The sequence below is a fragment of the Pongo pygmaeus genome, chromosome 8 (assembly GCF_028885625.2).
Source record: "Pongo pygmaeus isolate AG05252 chromosome 8, NHGRI_mPonPyg2-v2.0_pri, whole genome shotgun sequence".
Lineage (NCBI taxonomy): Eukaryota > Metazoa > Chordata > Mammalia > Primates > Hominidae > Pongo > Pongo pygmaeus.
Window position 1 is genome coordinate 128,279,945 of NC_072381.2, and position 26,666 is coordinate 128,306,610.

The 26,666-nt window shown below is 38.7% G+C and overlaps 2 protein-coding genes and 1 pseudogene across 3 annotated transcripts in view; 2 read left to right on the plus strand and 1 right to left on the minus strand.

Moving 5' to 3' along the window:
• Positions 1-5,249, minus strand: part of FAM24B (family with sequence similarity 24 member B) — a 36,544-nt gene extending 31,295 nt beyond the window's left edge. The window contains exon 1 of one of the 2 annotated variants that reach the window (XR_008492027.1): positions 5,129-5,186. The gene's annotated coding sequence lies outside the window, so the exon portion shown is untranslated. Of the gene's footprint in view, positions 1-5,128 lie in introns of both variants that reach the window. The other variant, XR_008492028.1, reaches the window with a different exon arrangement.
• A 1,034-nt stretch (positions 5,250-6,283) lies between these two features.
• LOC129045092 (putative uncharacterized protein C10orf88-like) lies at positions 6,284-24,424 on the plus strand. The gene is given in 7 exon segments (XM_054503341.1): positions 6,284-6,301; positions 6,444-6,552; positions 6,555-6,612; positions 7,342-7,411; positions 9,472-9,678; positions 14,005-16,584; positions 23,504-24,424. Coding segments are annotated over 6 exon segments (873 nt in total). The 3' UTR covers positions 14,416-16,584; positions 23,504-24,424.
• LOC129045093 (non-histone chromosomal protein HMG-14-like) lies at positions 20,085-20,576 on the plus strand (annotated as a pseudogene).
• Positions 24,425-26,666: the final 2,242 nt, after the last annotated feature.

The window sequence follows — 26,666 nt, forward strand, 5'->3', positions numbered from 1 at the left end:
AGTCATTTTCCTTCCCTCTGGAGAACTTATTTTAATATTTCCTGCAACACAGGTTTATCACTGACAAATTTCCTCAGCTTTTGTTTAAGAAAATCTTTAAGTCTCCTTCACTTCTGAAAGGTAATTCTTGTGGATACATCCTAGGTTGGTGGGGTTTCTCTTTCAACACTGTAAATATTTCACTCCAGTCCCTTCTTGCTTGGTTTCTAATCAGAAATAGAATTCTTATTCTTGTTCCTCTATAGCGTGTATTTTTTCCTCTGGCTCCTTTCAATGACTTTCTCTTTGACTTTGGTTTTCCCATCTTGAACATAATATGCCTAGGTACAGACTAAGCTTGTCCAACCTACGGCCTGTGGGCTGTATATGGCCCTGGATGGCTTTGAATGCAACCCAACACAAATTTGTAAACTTTCTTAAAACAGCATGAGGTTTTTTTGCAATTTTTAAGCTCATCAGCCATTGTTAGTGTTACTGCATTTTATGTGTGGCCCAAGACAATTCTTCTTCTTCCAGGGTGGCTCGGGGACACCCCTGGTATAGACCTTTTAGTATTCATCTTGCTTGGTGTTCTCTGAGCTTCCTGCTCTAAGAACGGGTTTGGTGTCATTAATTTTGGATAATTCCCAACCATTATTATCTCACTTATTTCTTCTACTCTCTTCTCTTTCTTCTCCTTCTGGTATTACCATTATACATGTTATTACAAGTTTTGTAACTGTCCAACAGTTCTTGGATAGTCTACTTTTTCATCTCTATTTTCTTTGTTTTTCAGTTTTTATTAACAGTTCTTCAAGCTCATTTATTCTTTGGCCTGTCCAGTCTCCTGATAAACACATCAAAGGCATTCATTTGTCACATTGTTTTTTGACTTCTATCATTTCCTTTTAAATCTTCCTTAGAGTTTCCATATCTCTGCTTACATTACTCATTCACTCTTGCATGCTATCTGCTTTTTCCATTAGAGCCCTTAATATATCAATCATAGCTACCTTAAATTCCCTACTTGAGAATTACAAAATCTGCATCATATGTAAGAATGGTTCTGATATTTCCTTTGTTTCTTGTTCTTTCTTGCCTTTTAGCATGCTTTGTAAATTTTTGTTGAAAGCCAGACATAATATATCTGGAAGAATGTATAGAAACTGAGGTAATCAAGCTACTTGATTCATGTCAATCTGACTAGAAGTTAGGCTGTGTTTAATGTTTGCTGTAGTTAGCAGTGTCAGGGGCTTCAATCTACTATTCTTGCTTTCAGTTTCCACATTGTCATTGTCTTTGGGTTTCCCCAGAGACTCCTTTTAAATAAAATGTAGTCTGATAATAATTGGTCACAGCTGGCACTAGGGAAAGGCAGTCTCCTAATTAAAAAAAAAAACCCTGAAACTGGAAATCAACAGCTTGCCGATAAGATCTCAGGAGTTGGGCAAGTGGGTTCAAGCATGTGCATTAAGAGGCAAAATGGCAGAGTTTAACGGGTATATGACCTTCTAATAACATTTGATGGGTAAGAGAAAAATGCTTCAAGTGAGCATGCATACAACTCCAGTACACACACTACCCATACGGCCCTGCCCTAGTGCTGGCACGCCACTGAGCATGCAGACAGCCCACTCTGAGGGAAGAATTAGCAAGAAATAATGCAACCCCGGAAGCATGTCAACATGTAAGACCCAAAAATCAAAGGTCCAACCACGCACTTGATCTCTCAAGGCGCTTGCTTGGCCCTCTTCCAAGTGTACTTTTACTTCCTTTTGTTCCACTTCTAAAGCTTTTAAATAAATTTTTCCTCCTGTCCTAAAACTTGCCTTGGTCTCTCACTCTTCCTTATGACCCTTGGTCGAATTCTTTTTTCTGACAAGAATTGAGGTTGCTGCAGCCCCCTGCAGATTCACTACCACTAACAACAGGAAGGCTAGAGGGGGCTGGAATCTTCTAATTGCCCTTTCCCTAGAACAGATGAGGCTCTGGTAAAGTACTTTCCCTTGAGAGAAGGCTTTTGTTAGGGAAAATGCTGAGGGCAGTTTTCAAAAAGGTTACTTTGCCCCCTCCTTCTGCACAAAGCAGGAGGGAGTTTTAATCCAATCCTTGTCCTAAGAATCTGCTGCAGCTCTGAAAAGTAAAACTCCCAAAAGTGTAAGGGCACCATATGAGTGGTCTCCCAGGAGTTTCTAACTCTCAAGCTAACTCACACTCAGCCTCCAGCAAGTCATCAATGACCATTTTAAGTGTTCCTACCATTTACTGCCTCATGAGGATTTCTGTTCCTAGCATGCTGATATCAGTTGTGATTTTCTGTATTTGTCTATCCAGTTTGGGGGTGGCCATTTGCTTTGTGACCTCCATTATCTGATGGATATTTTAAAGGCTGTTAATGTTCCATTCAGCTTTTTTCTTGTGAGGACAGTTGTGATTGACTTCTAAGCGGTTTACGTGTCACAGATGAAACCAGAAGTGTTAAAAAATAAGAAAAGAGCGCACAAAAACAAAAGCTTTCTAGAATATTCAATATTTTGAGGGTAAAAAGTCCTGGGACTAAAGTGTTTGATTGCCACTATGTAAAGGCACTCTGTTAGCAACAGTAGATACGTATATGATTCTACTCTAAATTCTACAAGTTATATATAATAAACTTCTCTTTAAAACAGTCAAGCCAAAAAAAATACATTGTGATATTGGTGGAAAGATTTCAAAGATATGCCTTATTCTTTATTTCAAGTGAAAAAATAAAAATAAAGCAAAAAATACCATTTGCCATTCACGACAAGAGTAATTTATTACATTAAAATTGAGGTCACCTAGGCACGAGCACAACACCCTGGCTTTGTAACCATCCGAAGGGTTCTTCCTGCCTGGTACACAAAGATCATGGCATTGTAGTAAAGAAAGAGTTTCATAGACATGAGGCCAGCCACACCATGAGGGAGATAGATTTAGTACTCAAATCATTCTCATCCAAAGCTTATAGGTTAGGGATTTTTCAGAGGCAGTTTGGGGAAGTGGTGGAGGTCGCTAGGCTTGCTGCTGATTAGCTGGGGCAGAGATGAAATCACAAGGGGTGAAGCTGTCCTCTTGCGCATTGAGTCACTTCTGGGTGGGGCTGTGGGAATGCTGGGTGTCAGACATGCAAAAAAACCTGAAAAGATATCTCAAAAGGCCAATCTACAATAGTGGTGTTATCTGCAGGAATAATTGGGGAAATTGCATATCTTATAACCTTCTAAATAATTACTGATAATAGTTCATGTCTGCACCTTAGCAGGACCCAGGCTCCTCTCCTCCTGCCAGCCTGATGCAAAAGCAGTTGAGTTTAGGGGAAGGCCTATGATAATTTAAACTATAGCCTAAATGTTCCAAAAGCCCAAGAATAATCAAGGCAAGACTGGGGATGGATTAGCTCAGATCTCTTTCACTGTCACAATTTTCTCATTAACTTTTGCAAAGTTTTTTCAGCTTTGAAAATAAGATCGAATTTGCCAGTTTCACCTCTTCCTATTCCTCTTATACTGTGATAGAGTTCCCAAACAACCTCTATTGCTATCTCTATCAATTCCATACAACAAACCTATACTCAATCTCTACTAGGCACAAAACAATTCCTATTTTCAACAACTGTACAGATGGCTGGGAAAACAAATGTGAGAATTATTTGGTAAAGCTCCATACCAGAAGAGAATTATAGTATCTAAAAACTCTAAGTGTAGCAGAGAGAAATTACTGACAGATTCTCTCACAGTGTGGAGGGCTGTGCTTGGCACTAAATGATGAACAGGATTTTTCCTGCTATCCAAAAGAAGGGGCATTCTAGGTAGAGGGAAAAGCATGTACAAAAGCTGGGGGGTCTAGGAGGCAGGAGGCAAGCAGAAGTCAAGGATAAAGGGCTTTGAATGCCTGTTAAGAAGTAATGGTGGCCAGGTGTGGTGGCTCACGCTTGTAATCCCAGCACTTTTGGGGGCCGAGGCGGGCGGATCACTTGAAGCCAGGAGTTTGAGACCAGCCTGGCCAACATGGGAAAACCCTGTCTCTCCTAAAAATACAAAAGTTAGCTGGGCCTGGTGGTGCATGCCTGTAGTCCCAGCTACTCGGAAGGCTGAGGCAAGAGAATCGCTTGAACCCAAGAGGCAGAAGTTGCAGGAGCCGAGATCACACCACTGTACTCCAGCCTGGGTGACAGAGTGAAACTCCATCTCAAAAGAAAAAAAAAAGTAATGGTGATGGTGATTCAGTCAGAAAGCATCAAGCACCAGGATAATTGATAAAAGATTAGAGGGCAGTGCAGAAAATGAAACGCAGGTGAGCAGTAATGACTATCGACCAGTAAAGAAACTCCTGGAATTGTTCCGATGAAAGCTAGTATTTCAAAACAGATAGGCAGAGATGGAGAAAGACAGGGAAGTTTTACTTTAAAAACCAAAAATAAAACAAGACTGTGTGATATATTGAATATACGAGATTGAAAGAAAGGGGAGACGACAAAATGCTGTAGGCTTTCTGCCTTGTTTAAGGAAGTCAAAATCCAGCTTATAGTATTGATCTTGCTCATAAAGTTTCAGATAGGTAATTCTAAAAAGCCTATTTCCCTTTAGACTGTCCAATTATGATGACATGTATCAAAGTTAACTTATGACTACAATGGGCAGGCCATAAAGAACAGAAAGTCTGGTGTACACAACTTAGGATGCATCTGGAGTACAAAAGGAAGAAAGAGGCGAGATCTACTTCCTATCCCATGGGGCATCTGGAAAACTCCCTCAGGCGACCGCTCCATCCAAACACCTGGGATCTTTCTCAACCTTCTGATTTCTGTCACGAGGGCGTCCAGCACAGTCCCGGCAGCGCCGCAGGATCAGGGAGCATCAGCTGAGATGGCACCTGGGGAAGGCCCGTGTGGCCCAATACTGTTCAATACCTACCTCAACTCCCCTCTAACGCGAGAATGTGTATGAGGGAGGCAGGGAGAGTTCCGAGTAAAATTAACCCGAATGGACAGCGCTTCCGCCGCGCTCGCTGCCACAAATGCTGCAGACCCGACGGAGTGGAGGCAGAAAAGGCCCTGGCGTCCACTCGGGAAAGAACGAGGTCAGGAGTCAGTCCTGCACATCGCGTAGAGCGAAGAGACCACACCTACCTGACCACAGACGCACCCCATCCGCCCAGCAACCGTGGTCCATGCTGCCTGCGTCCACCGCCAGCGTCGAAAAACCGCCCTGGTGCCCGCGCGCAGTGCACCGTGCCTGCGCATAGTCTCCAAAGGCTGAGCGAGGGGCGGCCAGTGCGCATGCTCCGCTCTTTAGCGGTTCCTGAGTAAAGTTTGACGCCTCTCGAGTCCAGTTGGTTTCTGCGCATGCGTGCCTCTGGTGCAGGTTCTCACCAAAGCCAGAAGCGGCGGGCATTTGAAATGATGTGAGCCGGTAGTCGCTCTGCCTGCGCGTTTCTGCGCTGCACTGGCCGACACTTAAGCACTGGAAGAGAGGTTCCAGGGCTGGGCTGGCCTGGCAGGAGGCGGCGCAGTGGACACGCGGTCCGAGGACGGGGGCCTCACCCGCCGCCTCACGCTTGCCTCCTCCTGGGATGCCGCAGGCGGGGCCCTAACTCACAGCCTCCTCACCCGGGCTGGTCTCCGCGCCCGCGACTTCGACTGGGAGGAGCTTCTGGCGCCACCTGCTCCAGGGTGCGCCGGACCGCCAGGGACCGGGTCGCTGCGCTCGGCGACTGCAGCGCTTCTCGGGGAACCGTGAGGGTCTGAATCCGGGATCCAGGAGAGCAGTTGGTGTCGGGTTTCTGCGGGGGAGCGGTGCTGCGAGGTGGAGGCGAGGACCGAGGTGGGCGGAGGCGGGGTAGGGCTGGCCGGGAAGTACCCGAGGCCCCGAGGCATGAGCGGGGGAAGGTGACCAGGACTCGGAATTTCATAAACGTCCCCGTCAGGCGTGACAGGTCGTCAGGGCTGCTGTCAAAGTCAGTCCGCCCATCTACCCTCAAACAAGCCACCTCCTCTCCACCAAAACAGGCTGTGTAAAAAGTCCAGCTATAGACGACCGCCGTCGACTTAATTTCGGAAAAGATACGCTTTGTCTTTTATTGTGTTCTGCTCCTACTCCTGTGCACACAGTAGGTGTCCAGTAATTTATCCGAGAATCAATTGCAGGGGACTGAGTAGAACGTTGATGATTGAGGAAAAAATAGAGGGGGAAGCCCTGATGTGTGATGCCTCCATTTCCTTAGGAATTCTGTGTTGAGCATTTGTTAAAATAAACCTCATGTCCTAACAAGTGGGTTTTGAGCCATGTTCAGAAACTATACTGTGTGATGTTTTCACCTGTTTTCTTCTCAGCCAGAATCTGGTGATTCAGAAGAGAAGACTGAACAACCAAGATGAAAACCCCTGCTTCCTTTACCTGAGGTGTGGCCCTGATGGAGGTGAAGAACAGAATCTGGTGATTTAGAAGAGAAGATTGAACAACCAAGATGAAAACCCCTGCTTCCTTTACCTGAGGTGTGGCCCTGATGGAGGTGAAGAAATCGCTTCTATTGGCGTTTTAAGTTCAGCAAGAAATATGAGGAGTACTGTGGAACCAGTAGGGGCAAGAATGTTTGTACTGTCCTGGATGACAGGTGTGTGACTTGTACACGGGAAAGTGTTCTTCTGAATTGGTGTTTTTATTCTGTTCACCATTTGCAATATTGATTGACTCTCTGACATTGATGTTTACATTAGGGAAGAGAAGATAAAAACCTACTATGGCATAGAAGGTTAGACCATTAAAGCATCTTCTAGGCAATCTAGTTCAGCTTCCTCATTTTTAGGAATGCAGAAATTTACAGCTAATAAAGGGGAGGTGAGCCTGGAGAGGGTCATACTAGTTAAAGTGTCCAGGCAAGAGTGCAGTCCTTATTGCTGCTTCTTGACTCTCTCCATAAACTCACAATGGTCTGTTTTCCAGAAATTAATTTGACAGTCAGTCTGGAACTTTGATCACATATTTTGTAAGGAACCTACAAGCCCAAGGTGGTGCCACACCAGCCTATTTAGTCCATATTCAATGTGTTACAGTTTGATCTTTTCTCTAGTCCCTTATAGGAACATTCTACACTAATCTCGCCTTAATATAAATCAAAACGTCAACTATTTTATATATTGTGCATATTAGAAATAATAAATACACGACACAGGGTTATTAACCAGGTCACTTGAGAAGGGATCTCAACTGTTTGTCCCCTACCAGGCAAACTGAATCTCAGGATTTAAGTAATGGCCTGGAAACAATTTATTTTTTACTGCAGCTGTTTAAAATGATAATTTATATAAGTGAAAAAATAATTTTTATCCTATTTTATTTTCAGTAAACACGAAATTATTTTCTACAAAAATTACTTAATATTGGCATCCTCAACTCATGCCTGTAAAATAAAGGTAGGTCATCACTAAATTTTAAGTAATTTGACAATTGCAAATGTATGTATAATATACTTACGCACTGTTGGTTTGTTCATACAGTTAGTCCAACTTAGTCCCTGTTTATCTATATATGAAACTGTGGTGCCAAGAAAACCACGTTTTGTCTCCATTATATTTAAAAAGACAAGAATTAGAGAAGTTGCAGAGAAAAGCAGCTAAAAGCTATTTGGACTGGTACCTTGAATATGAAAAATCTTGTTGAGGTGAACTTTAGTGATGTCATCAGAGTCTAAGAGTACTGAGCTACAAATAGCCCAAAGTATTAATGCAGTTTTGTTAGTTACTGCCTGAGTGACCTTGGGAAAATCTCTACATTTCTTTGGACCTACCTCATGGGTAAATTAGAGGACTAAAGAAAATAAAGCATTGTATTCTTTTTGTCTCCACATTATACAGGGTTGTGAGACTTACTTTAAGGAAAAAGTTGGCTGGGCATGGTGGCTCACGCCTGTAATCCTAGCACTTTGGGAGGCCGAGGCAGGGTGATCCCTCGAGCCCAGGAGTTTGAGACCAGCCTGGGTGGCATAAGGAGACCCTGTCTCAAAAAAGAAAAAAAAAATGAAAAGAATAATGAAAAAGTTAATGATTTTTATAGCAGGCAAGTAACAAACTTACAGATCAGATTGTTCCAAGACATTGTTTTAGGTAGTATATATTAATAGCTTCCAAAGTCATTTAAATAAAGTGATTTATTCAACAAATATTTGAGTGCCTACTGATACCAGATACAGACTGTAGTAGGCATTTAGGAAGCAGCAGTAATAAAACGGAGCAACTACCCTTGTGTTGCTTATATTCAAATGGGATGAGACAGGTAATGAGCACACTCTGAATAAAATTGTGTTTTGTTTGGTGGTGAGAAAGGCTACAAGAATTAAGAAGCAGAAAGGGGATAAGAGAGAGGATGAGAGGTGAGTGTTTAAATTTAACACTGTTTTCTTAATTGTGAAGGATGGTCATGTCTTTGGTGCCATGAGTCTGAATTGACCTGTGTCTTTGGGTTACATATGGTTCTGTGTGTCTCTCTGAAGATGAGTATTTTTTGTAACTATTCTAGGGAAGTATATGTGAGTGCAAAGGGTCATTTCATTTAGGAAAATCCCAAGCCTACTAAAGCTTATTCTGAGGCAGCAGAATATGAAAGTTAAAAAAAATAGTTACTGATGAATATTTTCAAATACTTACTCATTGGAAATTTTAGCACATAATCACAACCACCATGTGAAATCATTGATATTATCCTCCCTCATGTTAATTCTGATCTGTGTTTTGGCATTTGTCCAGGATCATACAGGCTATACAGAGCAGACTCATAATTGAACTCTGGTTTATCTCATTCTAAATCCTGTTTCCTTTCCACTTTGATACTGTTTTTGGTGCCACACATGAAATGTCTTTTGGTTCATAAACATGAATGAAGAGAGGCAGCATAAAGCATTGGAGAGGGCACTGTTATAACAGCCAGGAGAGCTAGGTTCTAAGCCTGACTTTTACTAATTGGGTAATCCTTTGACAAGTTAGAAAATTACCTCTAACTTCATCTTTTTAAATGTGTAAACCAGTGGGTTACATGAGACCATCTTGACCCTGCCTTATAATTCTAAATGGCTCATTTATATTTAGTAATTCAGTAAACACTTTGGATGGGCTTCTGAACACCCTTATTTTGTATTAAAGAATATTATAGTAAGCTGCTGTGTGTTAAAGTCTCAGATTAGCATAGTCTATTCTGAGTTGCTTAAATAAATGAAACTTTAATTTTACCTTCTTTCGTATATTTAGTATATTTTTTTAGTTTGAAAATGACATTGTCTTATATAAATTGTTCTTCTGAGTTTCATAATAAATTGAAACCTCTGACCATTACTGTATTAGGGAAAACTTGAAAATATATTTAAAGTTTATATTTGTTTTCCTGAATACTTTACTCTTGCTGATAATACAAAGAAGTGACCTTAAATAGTGAATATTGTTTAATATTATTATTTATTTTCCTGAACTTTGTATTGTAATAGTTGTGCTCCTTTGGTGAAAGGCAGTGTGTGTTCATCAGTAAAGTTGTGATACACATGAGAGCAGTTTCAGCAAATTATTCAACAAGCTCTCCTGCTCTAAAATCAAGAATAGACCTAGACAGGATCCAAACCATAATGGAGTCCATGGGGTCAAAGTTATCTTCTGGAGCTCAGCAATTGATTAATATGGTTAGGTTTCAGCAGTGTGTAAGTAGAAATGGATGACTTTCCAGATGCCATTAAAAATTAAAAGTAACGGCTTTTTATAAGTACATGTAGTGATGTAAATTTTTTCTTTGAAATTTTGTAATTGATTTAACTGTTATCCTTATTTACTTGTGTAAAAAATAACATTTCATAGACTTGCCCTCCTACAAAATATTTTGACTACAAATCTTCACACTTTTTCATGAATTCATTCACACATTCATTCAGCAAGTATTTATTAAGCACCTTCTTAGTGAACAAGGCACTAGTTTGAGTACATTTCATGATGCAAAGATATCAGTTTATAATTTGTCTTTAAGGATTTACATTCTAGGACATATAAATGGGGAGGGATGAAGAAGATTAGGAAAGGCTCACTAAAGGAAGTGGTATTTTTATCTGGGCCTTTAAAGGACAGGATTAGGCAAGTAAATTTGGAAGAAGGCCAACTCAGACAAAAAATAGGGTGAATAAAATCTTCAATGCTAAAAGAATTGGATGTAGCTGAGAAATGAGTAGTAGTTCATTTCTCTGAAGCAGAAGGGTAATAGGGGAAGTTTAAAGTAGATTTCAGCTAGGTCATAGTGAGAGCTTTGAATGCTACTTCACTTATTTTTTGAGATGGAATCTCGCTCTGTTGCTCAGGCTGGAGTGCAGTGGTGCGACCACGGCTCACTGAAACCTCTGCCTCCCAAGTTCAAGCGATTCTCCCACCTCAGCCTCCCTAGTAGTTGGGATTACAGGTGCCTGCCACCACACCTGGCTAATTTTTTTTTTTTTTTTGTATTTTTAGTAGAGACGGGGTTTCACCACGTTGGCCAGGCTGGTCTCAAACTCCTTACTTCAAGTGATCCACCCGCATTGGCCTCCCAAAGTGCTGGGATTACAGGCATGAGCTACCACACCCTGTCTGAGTGCTACTTTAAATTTGTAAGTATTTCCACTGTCATGTGTAAGGTAAATCAAAAGAAAGTGAGACTACAAGGAGAAGACCAGCTACATGTTATTCCCGTCATCCAGATAAGCGAGAATGAGGGTCTAAGATTGAACATAGTAACATGATGCTGGATGGTGAAATGCTAAAACAATGGAGCTGTTGGGACTTTACAACTAACTTAATATTGGTGTTGTGGGAGAAAAATAGAATCAAATGTGAAATTGAGGCTTTAAGGATGACAATACAAATAATCTAAATTCAACCCAAGGAAGGAGGATGCTTGGGGGGAAGAAAAGTTTAGCTTTGGGAATATTGAGTTTTAGCTGTGAATAAAACATTCCCTGGGAGGATGTTGCAAACATCTGAAAACAGAGGATTAGGAGAAATGGAATGAACCTTAAGTGGCTGGAAGGGAAGTTTAGAGGTGTACCCACAGTAGCTGACGAAGTGTGGTGAAGAGAGGGACTGAAGCAAGGAAGAAAGATCCTTGGAGAATAGCTGCGTTTGTACAGATACAGGGAGATGAAAAAGGAACCCAAAATGTAGAAGGTAGTAGAATGATAGAGTAGCAAGAGAAAGGATTTGATGTCAGGTAAAATTACCTCAAGCTCTTGTCCTGTCTCCTCTTAGTTCTGCATCCTTTGGGCAAGTTGATTCATTTTTTTGTTTTTAACACAAATTCTTCATGTAGAAAATCTAAATCTAAGTGGTAACACTGTAACAATCACAGGATTGATGTAAAAATTTAAAATAAATAATGCAAGTAAAGAACTCCTTGTAGATGTGTGGCCTACAGATATTAATGTAGTACCACTATTACCATGTGGGCTGAGTTAAGAGAACAAGGAGAGCTGAAGATTATGGAAACGACAGAAGGAAGAGTTCCAAAAAAGATGGAAATGTGTACTTTTCTTCCTCCCACACCGTGATCTCACCTGGATACCTCAGGAGGTTCCTAACTGGTCCTCCAGCTCTGCTAAAATCCATTCTCCACAGTGCACTCAGAATGGCCTCAAAGTTCTCATCCTGTGTAAGACTTTCTCACTGCTTCCCATCACACTTAGAATTAATCTTGATTCCTGACCCTGATCTCTAAGGTGTAGGCCCTGCTTGCCTCCTCAGCCTCATCTCCTGCCATGTTTCCTTGGGCAACTTGCTCCAGACATTCTGATGTATGCATTCTATAAATATCCAAGTGTGTTTCTACCTCAGGACCTTTACACTTATAATTGTTTTCTTTCCCTAAATCTTGGCATAACTGACTTTGTCCTATCAGATTTTGGCTTAAATGTTACAGCCTCAATGAGATCTTCCCTAACCACCCAGTTTTAAGTAGGCTTTCCCTCCAAATCTATATCACGTTTTCTTCAGAGCCCTCTTGACTATTTTTACTGTTGTTTATGTATTGATCTGTTTATCTCATTAAAATAAGCTTTATGCAATAGACACCTGGTCTTTCTTGTTTATGGTATGGAATATATGTACGATAAATGTGCCCTTTGGATTATCAATTAAGGACTCCTTGGAGATCTTCGGGGGGTCAGTTTGAATAGTGATGAGGTGGAAATCAGATTTTCAGGGATTTGGTAGTAAATGGGTTTTTGGAATGTGGAGGTACCCAGGGTCACATGGGTTTATTTCAAGAAAGAGATAAGGAACTTCAAGAATCCCTTGAAATGTTTATAAAATGCAGATTCTTGGCCGTCACCAGTGCCCTGAATCCTAGGGAGTGGGATCCAGGAATCAGTATTTTAAACAAGCATCTCCAGATGAGTCTTATGCATAGTGTATTATGAATATAAACTCTATCTGTCTAGAGTTTTCTATGCATATAGAAGCATGTTCCTTCCAGTCAGTAGATTGTGTTGTAACCAACTCCCACCCCCTGTCCCCCCCAGCACACACTCTAAATCATTACATCTGGAGACATTTGGGGAACACCCTGGAGAAGAAAGAATGTTAATTCTTCCTTTAAACGTGCTAATAAAAGACTTACTTCCTAGTAAGAAAGTTCTTATTTATGGAGTTAACAAACCAGACATCTATATATTGTCTCCCTAGAAAATGTCACATAAGCTTTATAACTATCTGAGCATAAAATGGGGATGTTTCATGACTAAAACAACTCCTGTGTAATGGTGTAACCATACACATTGTCTAGGCAGGGTCTGTCCTGGAGAAAGGAAGCACCTGGGGACCTGTGTTGGAAGTCTCAGCCCCTCAGCTTTACTTCTGAATTGAGATTACTTGCTTTCTTGAAAGTTTTACTAAAGTTTGGTACTCTGAGTCATGTAAGTCTGAAATGGTCATCTATGTGATATCTTGATAAATATAAAGGTTCTTATTTCCTTGTGTTTGAAGTTTAGATTGCTGGCTTTGTTTTTGCTTCACAATTTAGAATATTGAGTAGGAATTCCATATCAAAGTGTGTAGTATACTGTTGTCATTTAATGTTATCTGAATGAAAGAATGGTGCACCCCATTTTCTCAAAATATATTCCATTATGATTTATACTGTTTACTTTTTTGCCTTCCAAATAAAAATAACTTTTTCTTGTTTTTTCAAAATGATATATGAATTTTTTATAAATAAAACTAATTGCATAAATCCCATAAGATATTCAGAGATAAAACACTTGACTTTTCAGAAATGTCACTTATATGAAATTATGTGTATGCAATATATGAAACTATGTATACACATATATATAGTTCTTTACATATTCATGTATATTGACACAATTCTGCATAAATATTTTTCATGTTCCTTTATGCTGCTCTATAGTCATTTTCCTCTAACATGAGATGGGCCACATTCTAAGCAAGAAGTATATCCCTATGTCATTTTTAATAACTATATATATGTCACTTTATGAGTATTTTGTACTTATTTAATCACTGCTAGTGAGTATTTAGGCTCCTCAAATTTTTTGGTATTATGATTAGCACTGCTAAGCAGAAACTTGTCAATTCTTGTGACTCAGTTGAGAGTACTGCATTTTATTACTGCAAATTAAAGAAGTCTTTGTAGTGGAAACATTAAAATATGCCAGTGCCATTTTACTAACCATTCTATATTTATTTTAATATATTTTTAGAAAAAACTACAGTTAAATGATTAAAAGCCCCAACTGTGGGGTTAAGTGGCCTGAGTTCATGTTGCAGTTCTGCCACTTACTGGCTGTGTTACTTTGGCCAGGCCACCTTTAGCCGTGGTCTCCTCAATTTAATTTAATTAAAGTGATAGTAATATTACCCTACTTCATAAGGATGTTTTATGGATTAGATGAAATAGTGCACAGTGTCTGACTCATATTCCAAAAGTTAGCTGTTACTCTAAAAGGTAGCTGTCAAGATTACTAATATTAACATTTACTTATCTTGTTTAGAATTGTATTCCTATTGAAGAGCAGCTTCAGTTGGTGTTGGGCAATACTGGATACAAGCATATGATTGGACTACAATGCTCATCTGCCTTGGGAGCCTTAGATAAGTCATCCTCCACACCTTTCCCTTTTAGAACTGGATTGACATCTGGAAACGTAACTGAAAACTTACAAGCGTACATTGATAAAAGTACACAGGCATCTAGTGGAGAGAATTCTACAAAGCTTGATGAGTGTAAAATTGTGCCACAAAACCATTCCCTTCTTGAAAATGATCTTAAAAATGCAACATCCCCTTTCTTACCAAAGAAAGCAAATGACAACTCAAATACACCTAACTCTGAGTTGCTGCCTTTTCTCCAGAATTTATGTAGTCAAGTTAACTATCTCCTTGTGGGACATAGGGCCGAGTGACAGGAAAACATCACCAAGCCTGATGAAGGCATTCTTGGTGTTGGGTAAGTATTGTTTTAACAAGGATGTAGTTTTGATTTGGTAGGTGGGAGAATTAGATGAAGAGAAAGAGAAGCAGATTTGTCTCAATGAGTACTGCCTAAAATCTGTTTCAATAGAAAATTATAGCAGCTTTTTTTTTTTTTACAGCTTACTATTAATATACCTGTAGAGAATAACTATTCTACAGAGAATAGATTGTTTTGAAAGAAGTGCCTCTGCCTGTAACTGGAGGTGTTGCACACTTGTCAGGCATTTTGTGAGTTACAAGCATAGCTAATGGTTGAAGTTGAAAGTGATCTGTATGAATGGAGAGCAGCTGTGGGAACCATAATATGTATTTTTTTTTCCTGATTGTACCAAATGAGCCATCGTAACAGATTTCCTTTGTAAATCACATTTGACCTAGGCTAATTTTGAAGTCATCAAAAAATGTATTAACATTGTAATTATTTATAGCATATAGGCCCTTATAACCCTGGTCTCATAATTCCAAGTTTGTGACAGTCCTGATTTGATTGAGGAATGGCTGAGTATTTAGTATGTTCCCCATTCTTTACATAGATACAGCGTGCTGAAATACTGCACTAGGCTAGAATTCAGGACTCAGTCAGAGACCTGGCTTAACTATTTTGCCTTACTGGTTAAATCTTTTGATTTTTTTTTCAATGTGTGAAGTTAGATATTTGTATTGGTTGAGATTTGTTTAATGTTTCCAACAGTGTTAAAATTTTTAGGAATTTAATTTATTTAAATAAAGGTGGTTCTTAGGATATAGAAAGATAACATTAGTGTTCAATAATTGGTGGTCTGCATCAATGATAATTACTTGTTATATGAGATGCATAGTCTTCAATTGTTGATAGTCTGTATCAGTGATAACTAGTTGTTATCTGTAGTGGCAAAAAAAAATCAAAAGACTATACAGTATACAGGGATTCAAAAACTGCTTGGGACACTTCTGGGTCCAGCTGAGATAGAACATTGCCATTCCTCTCAGATCCTCATTTTACAAATAAAAATCCTTGGACATAACACAACGAAGAAACATACAAGGACTGTGAAGGGTAGAAAGAAGTCAGACTGCTTAGGGACTGTGGGATTTGAGGAGCAATGCAATGTTGAGTTTTTTTGTCTTCCATAGATCTTGGATGGGGTGCCAAAGAAGTCTGCAACCTGGGACAACCAATGGGGACAAAAATTAAGAGCTTCAAGAAAAGCCTATTCCTTCTAACCAAAGGATCAGGAAAAGGGAGTCCTAACAAAACAAAACCTTTCAATAATACTTGTCCTACTCCACTCAAACACCAATGGAAATACTGCCATCCTGCCTGCCCTGTTGATTGAGGCAGTTGTACTCTGGTTTCTCTACTGGGGTGGTGTCAGCTAGCTAAATGGTGAGCTGTTCTTCCATCTCTCAGTCAGAAGGAGTGGGCAGCATTCCAATTCTGCTACTGGGTGATCAACAGAGCCGAGTAGAAGCTAAATTTCCAGCCCCTGCTCAGCTGAAACAAGCAGTACTTCAGTTCAACCAGGGTGATGTAACCACTGCCCCGCAAAATCAGATACTTTAATTTTCTAGCTGGGGTGGTATAAGGAGAGGAAGGGAGAGTTTGGAGCTGAAAAAATATCTGAAGAAATAATGGTTGAAATTTCCCCAAAGCTGAACTGGGGAAAGGCGTGAACTCACAGATTCAAGAAGCTGAATAAGTCCTACACAGGATAAATTCAAATAAGTCTATGCCAAGTCATATCATAATTTTTTGAAAACGAAAAAATAAAAAATAAATTCTGAAAGAAAGCTGGAGAGAAACAACATATTCTCATAGAGAAATACCAAGTTTGTTGACAGCTGATTTCTCATCTGAAATTATGGCGGCCAATAAGAAGAGGCACATTTTTCAAGTGCTGTAAAAGAACCGTGAGTCACAAATTGTATATCCAGCAAAAATATCCATTAGGAACAAACAGCAAGTAAAGACAGTCTCAAATAAATGAAAACAGATTATTTTGCACTGGCAAGCCTACCCTTAAAGAATGGATAAAGCAAGTTATCCAAGGAAATAATGACAGAAGAATGCTTAGAACTTCAGAAAGGAAGAAAGATCAATGGAATGGATAAAAATAGAGGTAAATATGACAGGCTATCCTTCTCATAAGTCTCTTAAATCATATTTGGTGGTTGAAGTAAAAATTATAACACCATATGATGTGGTACTTAATATATGTAGAGGAAGTATCTAAGATAATTATATTTTAATAATTACTATAAATATAAATGGCTAGATTCACCAATTAAAAGAGATGTATAGAATGGATTATAAAACACAACCCAACTATATGCAGTTGACAAAACACACTTTTCAAATATAATGACATAGGTAGGTCAAAAGTAGGAAGACATGCCATGAAAACATTAATTTTTAAAAAAGCAGAAGTCGTATATTAGTATCAGGTGAAGCAGGCTTCAGAGCAAAGAAATTCACTAGATAAAAAGAGGGACATTACATAATAATAAAAAGACAATGACATAGTGATCCTAAGTGGGTATGCACTAAACAGAGGTTCAAACTACATGAAGCAAAAAACTGATAGATACAAAAGGATCAATGGACATAACCATAATTATAGTTGAATACCTAACACCCCACGCTCAGTTATTGATAGAACTATTAGACAAAATTATAGGAAAGATATAGAACTGAATAGCACACTATCAGTCATCAGGATCTAGTTGACATTTGTAAAACACTCCATTTCATCCATTTCGAAAGTTAATGTAATCTACCATTTCAGCGGACTAGAAGAAAATTCATATGACTATATAAATTAACACAGAAAAGTACTTTTAAAATTCTAAAACCAAACTATGATGAAAGAAACTCAGAAAACTAGAAATTGAGAGGAGCTGCCTCAACTTCATAAAGGATATATACAAGAAACCTATAGCTAACATAATACTTAATGGTGAAAGACTGAATGCGTCCCTCCTAAGTGAAAAACAAGGCAAGGATGTCCTTTCCCACCACTGGGTTTTTTTTTTTTTTTTTTTTTTTTTGAGACAGAGTCTCGCTCTGTCGCCCAGGCTGGAGTGCAGTGGCACGATCTCGGCTCACTGCAAGCTCCGCCTCCTGGGTTCATGCCATTTTCCTGCCTCAGTCTCCTGAATAGCTGGGACTACAGGTCCCCGCCACCATGCCCGGCTAATTTTTCTGTATTTTTAGTAGAGACGGGGTTTCACCATGTTAGGCAGGATGGTCTCGATCTGCTGACCTCGTGATCCACCCGCCTTGGCCTCCCAAAGGGCTGGAATTACAGGCATGAGCCACCACACCCGGCCATCACCACTCTTACTCAACATAGTACTGGAAGTTATAGCCACTGCAGTAAGACAACAAAAATTAAATACGGATTGTAATGAAAGAAAACTGTCCTTATTTACAGATGACAAGATGGTCTATATAGAACATCCCAAGGAATATTTTTTTAAAAAAGGTTTAGAACTGATAAATGAGTTCAGCAAAAGTCACAGGATGAAAGCTCAAAATCAGTTGCTTATCTATATTCAGTTGGCCCTCCATATCCATGGCTTTTGCATCATGGATTAAACCCACTGTGGATCAGAAATGGAGAAAAAATAATTGTGTCTGTGCTGAACATGTAGACTTTTTTCCTGTCCTTATTGTCTAAGTAATACAGTATAACAAGTGTTTATGTAGAGTTTACTTTTATTAAGTATTGCCATTTTATATAAGGGACTTAAGCATCTGCAGATTTTGGTATCCACAAGGATGGGTTTGGGGAGGGAGGTCCTGGAACCAGTCTCCCACAAATACTGAGGCCTAACTGTACAAATGATGACATGTGGAAACCAAAATTAAAAACAATTTATTTTTATAACTCACCTGTCAACAATGAATTATTAAATTAAATGTTGGCTTCCTAGTAGAAAATTGTAAGAATAAAAGTAAGCTTTTCAACTTAAAAGAGACATACTCACTATACTATTTATAGTTGCTCCAAAGAAAACTAAATACTTAGGTATGAATCTAACAAAACATGTACAGGATATATATGCTGAAAATTGTAAAATGCTGATGAAAGAAATCATAGAAGGTCTAATTGAGGGACATACCCAGTTTATGGATTGGTGACTCAACATAGTAAAATTGTTAGTTCTCCCTATTGATATGCAGGCTTAATGTAATTTGTATCAAAATCCCACCAAGACTTTTTGTAGACGAAAACAAGGCTTTTTAAAATTATATGAGAAGGCAAAAGTAGTAGAATGGCTAAAACAACTTGTTTTTCTTTTTTCTTTTTTTTTTTTTTTTGAGATGGAGTCTTGCTCTGTCACCCAGACTGGAGTGCAATGGCGCAATCTCGGCTTCCTGCAACCTCCACCTCCTGGGTTCAAGCAATTCCATGCCTTAGCCTCCTGAGTAGCTGGGACTATAGGCATCCACCACAACACCTGACTATTTTTTGCATTTTTTGTAGAGATGGGGTTTCACCATGTTGGCCAGGCTGGTCTTGAATTCCTGGCCTCAAGTAATCCGCCTGCCTTGGCCTCCCAACATATTGGGGTTACACGCTCAGCCTAAAACAACTTTCAAAAAAAGAATTAAATGATTGGGAATCACTCTTCCCAGTGTAGAGTATCCAATACTGTGTAGTATTGTGTGGGGATAGAAATATAAATCAATGGAACATAATATAGGGCCAGAAATAGACCCTCACAAATATGCTCAATTGATTTTTGATAAAAGTGCAAAACTGGCCAGGGGTGGTGGCTCACACCTATAATCCCAGCACTTTGGGAGGCCGAGGCGGGCAGATCACTTGAGCCTAGGAGTTCAAGACTAGTCTAGGCAACATGGCAAAGCCCTGTCTCTACAAAAAAATATGAAAATTAGCCAGGCATGGCGGCACATGCCTGTAGTCCCAGCTACTTGGGAAGCTGAGGTGGGAGGATCACTTGAGCCCAGGAAGTCGAGGCTGTGGTGAGCTGAGATCGTACTACTGTCCTTCAGCCTCAGCAACAGAGTGAGAGCTGTCACCAAAAAAAGGAGGGGCGGGGGGGGCGGTGCAGAAACGATAGCACTTTCCAAAAATGGTGCTAAAGCAATTAGATATCCAAATTCTTTCACCTAAACTTCACATCCAACACAAAAATTCACTCAAAATGGGTCATAGATTTAAATGATCTTTTGGATGGAAACTGGAGAAAATCTTTAGCAACTAAGAATTGCAGAAAAGTACTTAAACATGACACCATAAGTACAATCCAAAAAATAACAAATTTGACTTCATTAAAGATAAAAAATTTTGCCCTCTGACTCAGTTAAGAGGATGAAAATACAAGCTACAGATGGGAGAATATATTATTTGCAAACCAAATAATCTGACAGATGACTCATACCTAGGATATATTAAGAACTCTCAAAACTCAACAGTAAAAAAAAAAAAAATCCATTTAGAACATGGGCAAGACAGGAGATATTTCACCAAAGAGAATATGCAAACAGCATATGAACATGAAAAGATATTCAACATTACTATCCATTAGGAAATTCAAAATAAGACCATGATGAGATATCGCAACACACCTATTTGAACAGTTAAAATAAAAGCTAAGGTGGCAGGACAAGTGGCAGTATGCAGGCAGTCCAGCAGCCCGGCTTCATGAAGGCTCATGGTGCACCTCAGCCCTCAGGCACCAGAGGAAGCTCAGCCCAGCTGAAGGGGCGGTGAAGGAAGAGCCCAAGAGGAGGCCCATGAGGTTGTCAGATAAACCTGCTCCTGTAAAAGTGAAAACAAAACCAAAAGAGGCAGCAAGGAAGAATCATCCTCAGACAAAAAAGTGCAAATAAAAGGGAAAAGGGGAGCAAAGGGAAAGCAGATTCAAAGTGGATAAACAAGAAACTAAAGATTTAAAGATTCACCTGCAGAAAACAGAGAGACCGAAAATGAGAAGAGTCTAGCATCTGATGAAGCAGGAAAGAAAGAAGCCACATCTGATTCATGTCAGGTACCATGTCTTATCACTGGTCCCTGTCTCCCTCCTTGTGTAATCCAGAGGAATATTTTTATCAACTAGTTTGTAACTACACTTTTTTTAGTAGCTCTAGGAAACATTGAAAAGGAGAGAATACCACCTCATCCCACTTTTTAAAGTGTAAATGCTTTTTTTTTTTTTTTTTGAGACAGAGTCTCACTGTGTTGGCCCAGGCTGGAGTGCAGTGGGGCAATCTCGGCTCCCTGCAACTTCTGCCTCTCAGGTTCAAGGGATTCTTGTCCCTCAGCCTCCCGAGTAGCTGGGATTACAGACACCTGCCACCACGCCCGGCTAATTTTTGTGTTTTTAGTAGAGATGGGGTTTCATCATTTTGGCCAGGCTGGTCTCGAACTCCTGAGCTCAAGTGATCCCCCCGCCTCAGCCTCCCAAAGTGCTGGGATTACAAGCATGAACCACTGTGCCCGGCCTAAATGCTCTTTTTAAGAGGAGAAATCACTTTCTGGTCGTATTTTTGGTACAACCAGAAAATAGTAGGATATTGAATTATGGGAAGATTTGACTTTTTTGAGTGTTAGCTTAACATTCCATGAGGGTGTAGGTTATATCTTATAATACAAGGCATAATTGGCAATTTGAATCACAGTTGTGTATTTAATATGTCTTGATCATTTTAACTTCTATTCCTATGTTTTTTAGCAGAATTGTTTACTGAAAACTACTCCTTGATCTTGCCTGTCCCTGTCAGAATAATGTGTACTCTGTAGCGTCTTTGGTCATGTAGTAGTCCAGTTTTCTTAATAACTTTGTTAATGTGTTGTGGAAGACTGAAAATCTGACCATGTTATATATATAATATTAAATTGTGAATTGGTGGGACTTTGTAACAGCTTACAACATTCAACAATGTGGGCACTTAATATCCTCAAGGAAATTTTGTCTCTAAATTTTAAGCTAAAAAGTCACTGAAATAACTTCAAAAAAGAATCACGATGCATGGCTTTTTAGATTTTCAGTACGTACATTTGAGATGTGCAGAAATTGAAATGTCTGTGTAGTGATCCTCAACACAACCAATACAATCTCCATTATGAAAGAAAAAAATCTGAGAATGCCCAATGCTAGCAAAGATGCAGAGAAACTAGATCTTTCATACATTCCTAGTGAGAATGTAAAATGTACAGCCACTCTGGAAAACAGTGCCAGTTTCTCAAAAAACTAAACATACACTTACCATACAAGCCAGCAATCATACTCCTTAGCATGTATCCCACAGAAATTGAAACTTATGGATGTATCACCCTTTAACACACAGCTAATATAGGGCATTTTAGTTATTTCCAGTTTTGGGCTTTACATTAAAGCTGCTATGAACGATTACATACATGAGATTTCTGTGTGAATGTAAGAACATGGAATACACTCATAAAAAATGTGAACTATTGATACATCCAACAACTTGGATGAATCTCAAGTGAACTATGACAAGTGGAAAACAAATCAAAAGATTACATACTATAGTATCCAACATATATGACATTCTCAAAATAAAATTATAGACATGGAGAACATCATGGCTGCCGTGGAATAAGGATGATAGGGAAAAGAGGGGTGACTATGATGGTAAAGGTTTAGCACAGGGATAATCTTTGTGGCTAAGGAATGGTTCTCTGTCTTGATTGTAATGGTAGTTACATGAATCTACACATGTGAAGTAGAACTATATGCATACGTTGTACCAGTGTGAATTCCTAGTTTTAATATTGTACCATAGCTATGTAAGATGTAACCATTGAGATCATTGGTGAAGGGTACTGGATAACTCTCCACAGTATCTTTGCAACTTTTTGTGAATCTATAATTTTGTATTTCAATTTTTTAATTTAATAATTTTTAACCTGCTTGGCAATTTCTAGAGTTGTAGTTCTCAAATGTTTTCATCTCAGGATCTCTAATCTCAAAAATGAAGAACTCAAAGAATATCTGTTTATATAGACTATATTAAAATTTGTATTTATTTTTAAATAGTAATTATTTGCATATACATATAAACAATAGCTTTTATTAAAAACAATCTCGTTTTCAAAAAATCAGTGAGAAGAGTGACATTGTATTAAATTTACACAAATCTGTATTAACTTGCTCATGTCTGCTTCTGCATTATAGTACATATAGTCCAATATAGCATAAAAGCACAATATAACTACTCAAAACAAACTGAATTGATCTCTTAAAAAGCAAATATTTATACCCTAAACCTAGTACCTTAGGAAATTCTAGGAAACACAAAAATATATTATCACACATTTGATTAATCATTATATCAATAACAGGTTGTTTGGCCTCTGGAAAACACCACTGTGCGTTCATGAGAGAATGAGGGTGAAAAAGGCATATATTACCTCCTTGTTACTATAAAAACACTTTGTCCTCCTGGAACCTTTAAAACGATTCTATAGTGTTCTATGAACCATACTCTAAGAATCACTGCCCTAGACTGCAATATGAGTTTTGTTTAAGAAACTGATGTGCTTTTTTTTTTTAAATCTTTAATTTGCCCATTCCAGTTAAATTCTTCCTCAGTTTCATATTAGGTTAGCAAAGAACTTTCTAGTACTTTAGTAAGGTTTGTATGAAAGAAAGAAGACAAAACTGTTTAAATTGTAGGGTTGCTTGGGGAAGTACTTGGAAAATATACATGTTGACCTTAAAATAAATTTGGCAAGATCAGTTTTGATTTGGAGCTCCATATCAAAAAGACCCTTTCTAAGGACTTGGTCTTTAAGGAATCATCTTCACTTTTATATTCCCATTTCAATTGTATATTTAGTAAATGTTTAAAGAAATAAGTATGTGTTCATGACTGCGGTCATCTGTTGTGGATGTATATTAGAACCTGGAAATACACTGTAAGAAGACAGCACAGTTTATAGAGACAAATTTCAGCAACATATGTTGGCTGCTTGTTGTATAGTTCAGTTGTTTTGTTAAAATATTACAGAAAATTGATATATTTTTAAAATGTATTTCCAGAGTGGAAGAGCAGCCTGTTTGCTCCTACTTGGAATAGATTCTTTCTAAAAATATGGAACTGATAGAAAAGAAACTTATAGACTACATTGATCAGCGAATATAAACTCCAGGAGCACATCGATGATAAGATTGCTTTGTTAATGGATTTGCTGCAAAATCCCAACTCCCCGCCCAGTGGGCTGCCTCTAAGACATTATGACTCTGGAGAAAGACTTTCAAATGAAGAAAGATGAGCTCTCAACATAAACAGTGTACTGCAGATATTTATTACATATTTATTACAAAGCCAAAACCCAAAAATATTTATAAAAAGCAAGGATTTAATGTTCTTTTAAGGATCATCATCTTACTTACTGAAGTGACCTCAGTGTTCATTATTACTACACTTGTACTGTATACTAAGAGTTAACATGATACAATATTATTTTTGCTAGTAATATTTTTCACTCATAAGTGTATATATACTTCTGTGTTATACGTTCTAAATGTTTAAGGATTTCTAATATAATTCATTAGTTTATATAGTATATGTTTGATTGAAGTACTGTTTTAATTTATATGAAGACCTTATAGTTTCAGGGATATAAAAGGAATGCTTAGAGTATTTGATTTTTTTTTTTTTTTCTAATGGACTGACCTTGGAAAACTGGGTACTTAACCTGGAACCTTTATTTTAGATCACCAACTTAAATTTTATATTGTTTATTTCAGATAAAAAATTAGATGTGATGTTTGGCATGTGTAAAATCAGTTCACATTGGGGCCATTAATTGTACATTCTGTCACATTGTAAGAGTAGATAAGAAAGTGAATATCAGAACTGGTCTATTCCTTGTTAGGATTATTACTTTGGATTTAGTGTATGATGTAAAATGGGAGAATTCATCTCATTTTATCTCAATAAACCCAGAAAGTGTAAGGAAGTCTGTTTTGTTGTTGGGTTTTTTTTTTAATTTTTTTGAGCTGATATAGATTCTTCTTTCGAAACCCTTTCCTGATACATTTAAAGTGTGAAATGCCGAGGCTCCCCACTGAAGGATTAAGGTACATAAATCAAGGAGATTGCAGTTCTCTCTGGCAGACTTCATTTTCAGAGATTGTAACTGTTATGTGTGTGTTGAAGAGTGATATATTTGCATCCAAAAAATAAATGCATCCACCCTGGAAACTACCTTGTCTGAAATAAATAGAAATATTGTCTTTTTATCTAATATTTGTTAAGTTTTTTGGTTTTTTAGATTCAGGGGGTACATATGCAGGTTTGTTCCACGGGTATATTACATGATACTGAGACTGGCTTCTAGTGATTCCATCACCCAAGTAGTGAACACAGGACCTGATAGGTAGCTTTTTCAACCCTCCCCCGTCTCCCATCCTTCCCCTTTTGGAATCCCGAGTGTTTATTGTTCGCATCTTTGTGAACATGTTTGTTTTTATGTAAAAGGATGTCTTACACTCATTTAATATTTTGGTGAATTTACTTCTTTTACATGAGAACTAACTTATATAATGTTTGTCCATTTATGACTCTCACTCGGACCTCAGTGACATGAGAACCTGTATGTTATTTTTATCAGACTCATCCTAATTTTTCTTTCTTTTTTTTTTTTGAGACTGAGTCTCACTCTGTTGTCCAGGCTGGAATGCAGTGGCGCAATCTTGGCTCACTGAAACCTCTGCCTCCCGGGTTGAAGCGATTCTCCTGCCTCAGCCTCCTGAGTAGCTGGGACTACAGGCGCGTGCCACCACACCCGCCTAATTTTTTGTATTTTTAGTACAGATGGCGTTTCACTGTGTTAGCCAGGATGGCATCCTAATTTTTTTATAACATATGTAGCCATGAGGAAGCATTTCCTTCAGCATTTGGGAGAAATGTGTCTCAGTTAAGGATGAATGAAATCTTTAGTGTCTGATAGTTGCAGTCTGTTTTTTTATTCACAAAATGCTCCAATATCATTATAACTAGAACACATAAGCTATATTTTATAAAATAATTAAAATAGTCATGGTTGTAGTACTAAAAATAATTCCAATGAGTTTTAATTCCTGATCTTCAATTTCTTGATTTTTGCAGGTTAATGAAGACCTAAATTATATTTTGTTTATATTAGAAACTCATAGGTGTTGATTTTCTTGTGTTTATATAAGTGCTATACATATTTATATGTGTGTAATTGCTTTGCTAAAATTATTAGTCCTAAGAAAACTCTGCCTGAATTTGCTCAACTAGGCAAAGTAGAGCACAGCACTTAAAAATCTCTATTCAGTCTTTTTTTCTTATAACTTTTCTCTGTATGTGCCACACCCAATAAGCCAAGTCTGGATGCTGGGGAGTTAGGGCTGACAAATGCACCTTCAAAAGTGTCAAGGTAACCACTGCAGTTTGAAATGGCTGAAAGGGATGTGTGGGTGATCAAGAAATTAAATCAAGATACAGTGTATGATTTTAATTTCTGCATTGCCTCCCCCTTGAGTGTGATTCCATCTTCCTCTTCCCCGTAAGTGGCATACTGAGGCTTTCACCACTGGATTTTCAGTCTACTTGATAGAGGGCAGAGATTGAGTTTGCATGCTGCTGCCATACAACTCATCTTAAAGTATGGCTGATAAGATCTGTCCCAACTGTAGAGACTATAATTTGAGGCTCTTCATCACTGAGCTCCTGCCTGGCTTTCCAGTCTCATCGCCACTACCACATGGCCTGTTGTTACACTCACCCTTTTTCCCCATGTCTTCTTGGGCTCTTGGCTCCAGCAGAGGTGACTCCTCCTCCCCTAATTCTCTACTCTCATCACACTAAAGCTCAACTCAGATGCAACCTTCATGAGATAACTGTTGGTCCCTCCCTTCCCCAGTAAGTGCATGAGCAAGCAGCTGGACAGATGAAACATGGAGAAACAATACCTAGAGCTCTTTTTGGAGATGTAAAACAGTTTAAATTGACTGAAGCGTAAGATGCACGTTGGGCAGCACCTGGAGCAAGGCTTTAAAAGGTTGCCTGGGTCCAGCTTGGGAAAATCTTGATGGCTGCACTCTAGAGATTTGCTGGCACCAAGAAATAAGTGGTTTAAGCAGGAGAGTGACATGGTCAGCTTTGGGCCTTGGAAAGAAAACCAGAGTGGAACACTCCCCAGTACCAGCCCGGAGCCCTACCGGGGTTTCA